The 12,334-nt window shown below is 46.3% G+C and overlaps 2 protein-coding genes across 4 annotated transcripts in view; one reads left to right on the forward strand and one right to left on the reverse strand.

The window, feature by feature from the left end:
• CTNNA2 (catenin alpha 2) overlaps window positions 1-12,334 on the forward strand; it is a 1,119,678-nt gene that overhangs the window by 735,666 nt on the left and 371,678 nt on the right. The window lies entirely within an intron of this gene.
• LRRTM1 (leucine rich repeat transmembrane neuronal 1) lies at window positions 8,541-11,210 on the reverse strand. Its single transcript, XM_030310978.1, has 2 exons — window positions 10,758-11,210; window positions 8,541-10,486 (listed from the first exon to the last, which is right to left on the reverse strand). Exon 2 carries the CDS (start codon window positions 10,425-10,427, stop codon window positions 8,859-8,861), a length of 1,569 nt encoding a protein of 522 aa, XP_030166838.1. The 5' UTR covers window positions 10,428-10,486; window positions 10,758-11,210; the 3' UTR covers window positions 8,541-8,858.

A 12,334-nucleotide genomic window follows, 5' to 3' on the forward strand; every position in this document is an offset into this window, starting at 1 on the left:
TGTCTAACTTGACTTTTTCAGACCTTTCTGTGGCAGAGTAATACAGCCCTTGCTTGGCACAGACTGAGCCTCTGCACTGCCATCCAGGGCTGCCTACGGTGTCTCTGAGATAGAGGCCCCTGCCACATGCACTTTGCAATACTGAGAATTCTTCATTGAAGATAAACGCACTGATGGGGAGCACCTAATAAAACATGATTTTTAAAGAAAACACTGATTTAAGGAGATAAAGTATGCTGGAAGATTCAGTCTTTATCCTGGCTTTATGTTAAGCCCATAAACTACTGGCAGATCTGGTTTTATACATGAACAGTGGTCTATGTCGTTTCATTTGAAGGGAACAAGGGAGGATCTCTTGTCCAAGTATACATCACTCAGCTGTTTCCGTACCTGAAGTTCTAGCACTGGAGCAATTTCTTTCTTATTTTCCCCAAAGATCCTTTTTAAGCACACAGACACACACACAACACAACACAACACAACACAAATTATCACATCCATCCATCCATCAATTTTCTTCTGGGACTTAGTTTTCACATTTATTTATTTATTTATTTATTTATTTATTTATTTATTTATTTAAATACTATAATTTATTGTCAAATTGGCTAACATACGGCGTATACAGTGTGCTCTTGGTTTTGGGGGTAGATACCTGTGATTCATCGCTTATATATGACACCCAGTGCTCATCCCAACAAGTGAATTTTCACAGTTTTTAAAGTGTTGGTGGCAAAGGAGTCAATGGCAGTGGTCAAGCGGAAAGGGAACTTTTGATGATGGGGTATTTGGAAAGAGTTGGCATCTCTTTATATGTCTCTGAAACATCATGGAGGCTCCTGGGGCAAAGAAAGGAGTATCAGGCATGGGACAGGGGTCGGGGCATCCAAGAGGCAGTCGTGAGACTGTGATGCCAAACGTTGTCATTGCCAGATTCCAGTTGGAGAAAGAGAAGGTGTGGGAAAATGTTTGTAATCTGTTCTCTAGGACTCTTCCTGAAAGACTGACTGATTTTTGGATCTCTAGCAGGAAAGGAAAGGGAAGCATTAGAAGGGGAAGGACAAATAATTAGAAGAGGCAGTTCTGAGTGCCAGGCCTGGCCATAGCCTTGACCTTGTGCAAGCAACTTAGCCTCTTCACATTGGAGTCTTCTTGTCTTAAACAAAAAAAATGGGACAAATTTGTATTTGCCTTGTGAGATTGTTGGGGGAATTAAGGCAAATAAAATCATTAACTGTGAACAGCACTTTGTAAATTATGGAGTGCTTGGAGACAAATTACAAGCCCATCTATGCCTGCATATCTTGCTCACAATATCAGCCCCACCAGGTGGAGTTGCGGGGCGGGGGCGGGGGGGGGGGAGTCTCCTCACTTAGCACTGACCCCCATCCAGCCTAGCCACCTGCCACCCTGTGTGAAGAGCTGTAGTCAGACCTGTGCATGGGGTAGATCAGTCAGCTGCCCATGCTGTGGCTCTTGTGACCCTCTAGCTCGGGGCTTGTCAACCTTGGCTGAACTTTGGAATCAACTGGGAAGCTTTAAAAAAATCTCCTCACCAAAGCCACACTGCATGTAAATTAAATCAGAATCTCTTGGGGAGGGACCTAGGCATCCATGTTCATTAAAGCTCCCAGGTGGTTCCAATGTGCAGCCGGGGTGAAGACACATTCTCCTGGCTGAGCAAGAGAAAGGAGGATGCGTCTAAACAATGACTTATTTTTTCTCATAAAGTAGGGGAGGAATGGCTTCCCAACATTACATTAAGAAGAAAATAGCCAACGTGGTAAACCAGAATAAAGAAAGAAATGACTAAAAAGGAATCGAGTTGGTGTATTACAGCTACTTATTATTATTTGAGCAATATAAAGCACAAATCTTGAAACTCCCTTCTCTCTTGCTTTCTCTCTTTCTCCCCCTCCAACCTCTTCTCTCCTTGCCTGTTACTTTTCTAAATTTCAGTCTCTCCCTCTTTCCTTGCCTCCCATCTCTTCTCATGTTACAAAAGGGCTCTGATCTCCAGTATTAATTATAACTATGTACAATATAGTAAATTATTTTAGGGGACTCATACAAATATTTTTCCATACTTCTTCCCAGCTGGCTCCTGCCCCCACCCTACCCCACCCCTACCCAGTGGCATTCTTCAGGGTTTTTTGTTTTGTTTTTGTTTGTTTTGTTTTGTTTTTTTGTTGGGCCTGCTTCAGAGCACATCCCTACGCCTCTGGTCTCACGTGTGGGTGAGTGTGAGTGAGTCCTTGCTAGGATTTCCTTTTATCTCTTACTGCACATTCTGAAAACCCTATTTTCCCACCCACACATGGCTGTGCCTTCTCATCTGTTTTCCAGCATCCCTACCTCCTCTCTGAAGTCCTTGTCTCTGTGATTTTTTAACTACCTTTTCTCATTCATATGTAGGAAACCTAATAAATCAGAATATCTGGGGAATGGGAGTTCAGGGGGATTTTAATTTTCTGGTTAAGTGACACTAGCTGGGAAACCACTTCTGTTTCCTGTTTTATTCTTGAAAAATTCTAGAAGCCCAGAACTGGAAGGTTTCTTAGGGAATACCAGCATGAATCCTCCTAAAGGCAAAGTGACAGTAAGGTGATTACCAGATGAACCCATGACATGTGAGTAACAGAGCCAGGTTTAAAGGCCAGGTGTCTCTCCTGAGTTCTGGACCCTGAACTTCAAGAGTGTTCGCTTGATCTGGCCTATTGAAGTGTTGTGATTAACTAGAGCCAGTCCAATGTGAATGGGTTTGTTTCTGAGTGAACTCTCCAATTCCCTCATAATGCCACATGGCTATGAACTTTATTCACCTGTGTCCCTTGCCTGGCCCCAAATGCACTTCAGTTTGCACTGCCTGCATCTCTAGACCGTCCTGTTTCTAAGGTCTGCAATGATTTCCCTCATTAATAATATATCCACTCTACTCACTAGACGAAGCACATTGAATTTTTTTTTAAAGGGGAACCCCAATCCCACCTCAGCGACATTCCAGGCTTGGCTGGAGAAAGAGAAAGCCCAAGCAGGTCAGCTCAGTTTGTTCAGACTTCAGGACACCTTCTGGAAGGAATATCATGTTTCTCATTTTCCTTCTTGTTAAGTAAATATCCACTGGTAACTTGATTTTTTTCCTCCTGTTTCCTAAATGAGGTATTGCTAAGAAAAAGTGGGTCAATTGAGGGTTCTGACAAGTTTCGTCCCAGTTAATTTAAGTTTTGCCATATGTTCTCCGAGAAGCATGTGCTAACTACAGGTCCTCTGATTAGCAACCAACCTGAGGGGTTTTAATTTAGACTTTCAGTTCTCTAGCAAGAGAGAGGAAGATTCAAAGAGAATAGATCTGGGTGAACCCAAACTTAACTCATTGGAAAGGCGGCCACAAGCAAACACACTGGTGTAGAAAACCTCATTACTTTACACCATGGGGCAGAGGTTCTTAACCTCAGCACTCTTGACATTTTAGAGCAAATAATTATTTGTGAAGGGGCTTTCCTGTGCATTGTAGGATGTTTAGCAGGATCCATGACCACCACCCATGAGACGCAAGTAGGCCCCACCACCATGCACGAAAACAAAAAAAGTTTCCAGACGTTACCAATTGTTGAGTGGATGGCAGAGTTGCCCCTGGTTGACAACCATAGAGACATAGTCCTTTTAATGGCCAGGAAAGAAATCTCAACAAGTCTCTGACAGTAATACCTGGATGCCCATACCTTAGTCTCTCTGTGTCTATCATTGTGTGGTGAGAGGTTGGACTGGATGAGCAGCTGGGCAGTTTTGCCTCTGGAGGCCTGTGGAGAGGTATCCTCTGTTGGTAGAGTCCTACATTACCCAATTAACAGAGGCCAGAGCAAGTGAAGTCATCCTGAAAATTCCTGGGCTCAAGCATTGTACCCATGCCATCCAACAAGAATACGTGAGCATGTGTCCTGTGCCAGTCCTTGGTTCTGCTGGGCGGAGGAGCAGAGGGAGTGACTATTAAAGGGAAAAGGAAATAGGGCATGCCAAAAAAGGCTACCAAACTGAATACCAGTGCTCTCCATTACTAGCCGGGTGACTTTGCACAGAGCACTTAACGTCTCTAAACTTTACGTTCCTCATGTAAGGGTAAGGTTCTTAGCATCTCTCTCTCTCTCACACATATTGAAATCTAGGTAAAGGCTCCCATACTCAATAGATTTTATTCCTTCCATCTTGTTTATATCTCTGACTAAACCTTAAGGGTGTAGTAGATAGTGCCTAGCCTTGTGAGCAAAACACCAAAGACCTACAAAAACTGGGTCCACTGAGGAAGGCCAGAAGATTGTGCCCAGTCAGGAGTAAGAATTTTGCCTCTTGGATCCCTGGGGAAAAAAATCAGAGAAGAATATTTTTGGTGGAGAAATATGTTTCCTAACCCTGAGGTGGAATTCATTGGTTAGGAAGGTACTCTCAAAAGAGTATCTTGCCATTTGCTGGCTCTTACCATTAGGTAGCAGGCTTATAGTCTCCTACAGTATGAGGAGCTCAGAAGATCCCCCAGCTGCAAAGCATCTACCAACACATTATCTAATGCCTGAAAATACCTTCAGTCCTTTACATTTTAATTGTGATTGATTTTACCAGGTTCTTTCTTGAGTAACAGTTTGCTCATGGAAGGAGAAAGTAGGAGGGTAATTGATGCTGAAAGAAGTTATGTAATGTCATGTGTGTGACTGTATATGTAGTTATATAAATATGGCAATATATGTGTATGCCTGGTTATATCTGTGTTATGCGTGCAAAATGTGTGTGAGTGTGTGTCCCTAAACTTCTCTGAAAATATATTTCAGGACCCTGCTTCAGAGTCATTTTCCAGCTAACTCCTTGTTATTTGTCATTCCATCAATGACAAAACCCAAATCAACCAACATAACCACCTACCTAGAGGAGATAATTGATGCTTATTTTGACTACCCAGAAACACTGTAATCCCCATTCTCCAAAAAAAGATATACATTCCAGTCTTTTGATAACGCTGTCTGTGAGAGAGATATCTGATGCCTTTTATTTTACTAGAATACGTGACCCACCAGTGGCTATGCCAGATAGAACAGGCACCGAACTTGATGACAAGTCGATTAATATAACCCAAAAACACAGCCAGCCCCTGAGCCCTCCAGTGATCTGTGTGCAGTTGCTTAAGAAACTTGAGAGGAATAACAAGTGGCATTTGGCCCTCTAATTACCTACACATACTCATAAATGTGTTGTTGATGCTAAGTCATACCAAATGTCTGCCTTCCTGCAGGCAGGGAGAAAAGGTAAGGCACTCTTATACTTTGAGGAGCGTGGGAGAATATTTTAAAAAAATGAATTTTAAAAAAGGTTTCCTTTTACTGGAGTCCTCTTTTCTTTGTGACGGCAACTTTACAGTCTTGGAAGCGTGAGTTGTGCCTGGGACTGGTGTTCTCAACCATCCTGGCTGAAGTCTGAGCATCAAGGGCTGTTTTTTTCTGTAAATGAAGGCCAAAGGATGGGTATTACTTAACCTGCTCCCTCTGGCACAACCTAAAAAACTACCAGGGGAAGACTGGTGCGAGAGTGTCATCTGTTATCAGAAAAGACCTTTTTTTTTTTCTGTATAAATATTCGAAAAACCTCTTTACTAGGGCTGAACTTTAATCATCTGAGAAGGTACTACAAATAGGGGGTTAATCCATCACAATGACCAGGAAGAGACATGAATTGTGGCCTTAAATTTTTTTTTTTTTTTCAGATAGCACAGGATAATGATATTAGCACCCTCTGTGGGAAGAACACATAAAAAAGGTGTTACACTTTTAAAAATTAGATTCTCTTTTAAATGCTCAGTAGTTTGCTTAGAGGGGTCAGAGCAAGTTTCTTGAAGCTTAAAGATTAATTAATTTGTGAAAGAAAAGATTTCAAGTGTCACAAAACCTTAGTTAAAACTACTGATTTCCCTTATTCTTGCCTTTCCCCTTCCCCAGCCCTTTTTCAAAGCAAGAGGTGCGTGAGAATAAAATGGTGTGAGCTAAATTCCTTTTTGTGTAGAAAACATATCTTCTACAAAGACACACAACACAGAGATATACAGACACACAGAATAAGAACACAGCTTTCTGTGGCCAGCATTTGCTCTCCAGTTAGCAGACTGAAGATTCCTCTTGACAGTGATCTTTCATTACATTTACATGGACTTAAGATCTACACATGTGATGTTTAGTCATATGGGGGGCAGGGGTGCCAGCAGCATAAAACAAAGCACAATTATTCTCTGGCTTTTTCTTATGGCCACGTTGAAAAAAAGAAAAAACGAAAGAAAAAAATTGTCTTGGGTATAAGCGATAAACTCTACAGTCTCTAATATCTATATTTCCATGGGTGGGGGGCTGTGGTTCTGATGTTTCCCAGAAAGGACTTGCTTTTGGAAGCTTTCCCTATAGCTGTAAGCACACCAGCACAGCCTTTAATGCACCGAGCCAGAAGTACCTTTTGGTACTAAATTCCAGTAGCCTTCCTATGAGATTAAACCAATGGAGTCCAAGGAACTTTTCTTCGGTCGCCACAATTTGGGATACATCCTCCCCCCAAAAAAGGTATGTTGTCTTCTAGAGGAGGTCTTTTTATTGGAGTTTAATTATAGATGGCACATCCCTAAGTGATCCCTAAGTTCCTGCTCCCCCTGCCCCCCTGCCCAGTGATACACTGTTTAAAACGGCAGCTCCAAATTGTCATGCTTAGGCTCAATCTAAAAGCTTCTCCTCAAAGTTAGCAAATAAAGCACCTCTCTTCTAGCCTAAATAAGTGGTACAAGCACAGTGTATGTTATTATATCATGTTTTAATTAGAAACAAAGAAGATGAAGTTTCCTGGTCAGGAAGAATGAGCTGGGAGAGGGGAGGGGGAGGAGGGAGAGGGAGAGGGAAAGAGATGTTAAACTCTCAAGGTTTAACACATTAGAAACATTTGCAAAGTATTTCTCTCCAAAGGGCCTCTTACATGCAGTATTGTTAGGAAAATGGATTTCTCCGTAGGTAGAAGAGAAACCTATCACTAATCCTCAGCTTAAGTAAACCTCCTGGTGATGACATTATGCATTTCAAACAGCAGATTTTGCCTTTTTAGGTAGGTGGCTAGAGGCATTTGCATTTGGGAGGTGGTGGTGTGTCTGTTTTCCCCATCCCTCTCCCTACTATTTGGACGTCTCTCTTAAAAAAAAAAAAAAGGAAAAAAGAAAGATGCCTGGCTGTAGGATCTTTCAGAGTGGTGAGCACCTGAGTTTGAAAAAGACTTCTGGGCATGGGTGTTGGTTCAGTATTCACCATCTGCTCTCCATGACAGTTTATTTCCATCATACAATTGCTTAAAGTGCTAGCGAGTGCAAGACCCCTCCCATGCAATACACCGTACTCCTCCCTCTTTCCCATCCCCACACCCACCAACTGCTACCACTCTTTAATTTAGTCCAGTAAACAGTCTGCACCTCATTGATGGACCTGGAAACCTGTGAAGGGTGGGGAGAGGCAATCATTGATCCCAACACACAAAAAAGTAAAACAACACTGGGAAAGCAGACATTATAAAAAAGGGCAAGCTGAAAACAGGCAGCTTTTCTGTTCTGGGCTAACAAATTATTCCCATCTCAGTAATATTGGAACACAGGGTCAAATGGTGATCTTCCCCGATCCTACCCCACCCCCACTGCTTCTAAAGTCTGTCCCTAAAGTCTCCTGCCAGAAGTCATTACCCAGTGGTCATTCAACCTGAGGTAGGATTTTTCTCACTGTTCCCCATAGTAACTAGGAGTGTGCTCTCACTGCTCGGAGCCTAAGCTTGCTGCAGTCTTCGCAATGTGCTCCAGAAAGCACAGCTTTCATCCGCCAACATTTGGATTCTGCCTTATTCCCCTTATTCCCCTCAATCAGATCGGAGTGAGCAGGAGCTGAGGGGCTCTTTCTTTCACTTGGGAGAGTACAGAAAAGGGCACAAATGCTACCAACTCTGGTGAATCAAAGGCACAGGAGAATTACGAGCCAGTGGCATTAGTGGGTGAGATTTTGAGCCGATTTGAAAGATGGTTGTATTAAGTGCAAAAACGTTTCTTGCTCATAGGACAAACTGTCTGGCACTGCCTTTTAAAAGCTATTTGTAACGATCTCTGCCTTAAAGGCTAGGCAGTGATGCTCAGTCCTCAGCGCCCCCTCCTTTCACTTGCGTTACAGTGATTGCATTGCTCTCTCCTAAAGATAATGTGAAAGGTCTTGCTTTTTCCCCTCAGTCTTTAGTCATGTGGGGATAAATCAACCTGATGAGCTTTATTTGTTCCTCTTAATATTTCAAATTGAGTCTGATCACTATACTCCGCAATTTCTGGATTTTTCCTCTGGCCGCTGGCCCCCCCCCCAGCCCCCTCCCCCCCCCCAGGGAAGGACATGGTAACTCTTCCTTCTTTTTTAACACAGGTAACAATTCATTTAGATTACACCAGTCTGTAAAAACTGTAAATGCTATTTTATTTTAAACATTTTAGTTTACAAAAAAAAAAAAAATCAATGATTGGTACCTTTTTTACACTCTCAGATTCCTGAATATGGACAGATCTTCAAAGGAAGGAAGGAGTTCTCATATGAAATTTAAGATTGACTGTCCTGAAGGTTGTGGGGCAGGGTTTTTGTTGTGTTTTATTTCGTTTTTGTTTTTAAGACACAATAAAGCTAAAATGTCAAGTCTCTGGGAGATATCCCCTTACAGTTTCAGTCAAGGAGCATATCAGAGCACAGACAAGGAGACCCCAGCCTGGCGCTGGCCGGCCGCCCCAGCCGCCCAGGCGTATTTGGTAGCGCACGGGTTGAGAGCCACTGGGAAAATCACACCTCGCATTCCCTTGCGGGCTGCTGGTGGCAGGTACAGGATCCGTACTCATTGATGATCACCAGGGCTCCCTCAATGTGGTTCGGTTTGTAATCAACGTAGTATTCCTGGGCAGACATGGCAGCCATCTGATGCATGGTCTGTTTCTGCTTTTGCTTCCTGCGCTGCGTGACAAAGCACTGTCTGAGCTGCCTGAGGCTAGCTGGGAAACACTTCCAGGAGACATAGAGCACCAGGACCACGATGAGGAAAGAGAAGATGAGGGCCATGGTGCCTGTGACCACCTTGTGGATCTGCACGGCGTTCTCGGCATGCTCGCCGCCTGGGAGAGCCACAGTAGCCGGCTCGTGCGTGCCGTCGAGCTGCCCCTCCCTGCCGTCAGCGAGCGTGGTGGCCGGGCTGCCCGGGAGCCCGAGGTCACTGTGGTTGGTGACGGCCGAGAGCAGGTGGCCGCTCGTGGGGTCGGCCCCATCCTCGCACAGGTGGAAGGCGTACACGGCGTCTAGGACGTCCTCGCCCTGCGCGTACTCGGGGCTGGCGCACTGCAAGTTGCCATCGTAGCGCCCCTGGAAGCTGCTGAGCCACGAGGCCAGGGCGCACACGTTGCGCCCGCAGTCCCACAGGTTCCCGGCCAGGGTGATGCTGGTCAGCGATTTCCAGGAGTTGAGGATCCGGGGCTCGATGTAGGTGAGGCGGTTGGAGTCCAGCTGCAGAGACTGCAGGTGCGGCACGGTCTCGAACACATGGGGCTCCATGTACTCGATCTCGTTGCCCGACAGGTCCATTTTCTCCAGGTTCCAAACCCAGTCCAGCGAGCTAACCACAATGGCCACCTTGTTCCTCTTCAGGCAGAGGGAATGCAAGGAGATGAGGCGCGGGAAGTGGGCGAAGTTCACCTTGACCAAGTCGTTGTGCTCCAGGTGCAGCTCGGTGAGCTTGAACAAGCCGGCGAAAGAGTTGCGCGCCAGACTCTTGAGCTGATTGTATCCGATGTCAAGAAACTTGAGGCTGCGGCAGTCCTGGAAGATGCGCACCGGCACGAACTGGATAGCGTTGGACCGCATGTGAAGCGTGGTGAGCTTCCGCAGCCCATGGAAGAGGTCGGGCGCCAGAGCCTGCAGCTTGTTGTACGAGAGGTCCACGCTGCGCAGGTTGGGCATGGGCCGGAAGGTGGTGTTGGCCAGTTGGGTGATCTGGTTGGAACTCAGTGTGAGTTCCTTAACTCGGCGCAGTTTCTGAAAGGCGTCCCCCTGCACCGAGCAGATGTGATTGTGATCCAGATAGAGCCACGTGAGCTGCATTAACCCCGTGAACTGGCCGGCGCGCAGCTCCGAGAGGCTGTTGTAGCGCAGGGACAAGCCCAGCAGGCCGGACAGGTTGTGGGGCGCCTCGGTGAGGTTGAGCGCCTCGCAGTACAGCAGCCGCCCCTCGCACCGGCACAGCTGCGGGCACCCGCTGGGGGCGGCGGGCAGCATCTGAAAGCAGGCCCCCAGCAGACACAAGACCACCCCCGAGGGCCTCCTCAGCAGCCAGTATAGACAGAGACCGAGCAGCAGGAAATCCATTAGCGAGAATCTTTCCAGAGAGGCTGGAGAATGTCCATTGGAAGCGCTCGGTCAGAAATCTACATCATATTTTATTCCAAGGGAGGGGGAGGGGGGGAGGGGGAGAAAAGGGCAAAATCAAATAAATATATTGAAATAAAGAAGGACCCCCCTCCCCAAAGCCACACGTTCACCTCTAAGCATGCAGAAAGCTGGGCAGCATAGAAAGTTCACAGCCACGGAAAGATCAAAGAGACGGTGATTTGGTCCATGTTAGATGCTGCAGCAAAGAAAAGGGAGGAAAAAAAAAAATCTTCGGGAAAGAATTTAATTAAAAAGTGTCTTACCCACCCTTTTCCAGAGAGTGACAACCTCCATTCAGCTGCTCCCTTTGTGTGCAGGCTAATTATATGCAGGGCGAGAGAAGACCCCTCTGTGTTTCCGAGGCAGCCCCGGTCCGCGGCCGGCGGATCTGGCAGGCGCACAATGTCTCACTTTGCTGCTCGGCTCTGGGCTGCAAGGGCGGCTGGCGAGGCGGGGAGGCGACTTCTAGGACCCGCAAGTTTCCCAACTACGTGCCGGCGCCGGGCTTCGCCTTCCTGCCGCTGTCCTTTCCCTCTGCAGTTCGGACTGTGACGTTGTGGGGAAAAAAAAAAAAAAAAAAAAAAAAAAAAAAACTCCAAACTCGGGGCTCACGACTCCCCTGGATTTGGTAGTCTGGTTAATGTCCGTCATTGGAAAGGACCACTGACCGGTGCCACCTTTTACTCCGCGGAGACCGCCTGCCATTCGCGCCCGGGGCGGCTGCGGAGAGCGGGCTCGCTCATGCTTTGCGGGCGGCGGGGTGGTGCGGGCGGGGAGCGGGGAGCGGCGCCCGAGCTCCTTCCCTCCGCCAGGCTGTGTGCGGCGCGAGCTTGCACAGGCACCTACTGCTCACTGAGTGTCGTAAGCTGCTCACGATTGTGCGTCTTCCCGGAGCACCTCAGACATGGGCAGATTGAAAAGGGGTGGGCACAAAACCAAACATTTTACCGAGCCACTGAAGTAATATATGTTCTTTGATGAAACGGAAAACACTTTCAGCTTTTTTTTGGGGGTCCGTATTTCAAAAAAAGGGGGAGAGGGGATGGAGGTATGGGGTAGCATCATCAACGACAAGGTATTTCCAGGCAGGAAACTGTAATATTCTGTTCTCTCCCCCTTCCCTTTTGGGGACGCTCCCCCTCCCCCTTTAAAGCTGTCTACGTGTAAGAGACACGTAGGAATCTGTAGAGAAATCAACATTTGGTCCTTTGCTTCAGAAAAGCAACTTGAGAGAAGATAGAGTAAAGCAGTGATTGTGGGGGCTTGGCTAAGATTTTTTTTTTTTTTTCCTCCTTTCCTTACAGGCACTGGAGTTCTGCAGTCAGCCAGCCCTTTTTAGTGGTGGATGGGGAAAAGCTTTCCAAATCCACTGGTTCTGGGAAGCCATCCCGTTTTGGTGGTATGAGACCCAGTGTGCTAGAAGCATATGTCTGTGTGCAGGGAGTCTTGCGTGAAATCCTACCAGGACTTCACCATTCTCCAAGGATGTCTGTAAGGTCCCAGGTGGATTAGAAAAAGATTCTGCTGTATGACAGTCAGGAGGGCTGGCCCTAACATGCTGCACATGGTGATTACAGCACCCTGTAGCACTCCAGGAGAATATACTAGAGAATAGGCAGAGAAGGGGTAGTTTAAACCATAATGAAGCCTATCCCCCTCCATCATGCACCCCTAATTAAACTTTCAGACTGTAGCTAAATTGTCTCTCCTAACTAGGAAGAGAAGTCTTTGCCTGGTTATTTCCACTCACAGTCATCTGTAGCTGGGGTTCTCATAATAAGCGCTCTCTCTCTCTCTCTCTCTCTCTCTCTCTCTCTCTCGTTCCAACTGGCTTTGACCTGGAG

This window comes from Lynx canadensis, chromosome A3 (genome assembly GCF_007474595.2).
Source record: "Lynx canadensis isolate LIC74 chromosome A3, mLynCan4.pri.v2, whole genome shotgun sequence".
In the NCBI taxonomy this organism is placed as follows: domain Eukaryota; kingdom Metazoa; phylum Chordata; class Mammalia; order Carnivora; family Felidae; genus Lynx; species Lynx canadensis.

Bases quoted from the DNA above. Each gene is read 5' to 3' on its own strand.
- LRRTM1 (XM_030310978.1), bottom strand. From the start codon at position 10,427: ATGGATTTCCTGCTGCTCGGTCTCTGTCTATACTGGCTGCTGAGGAGG.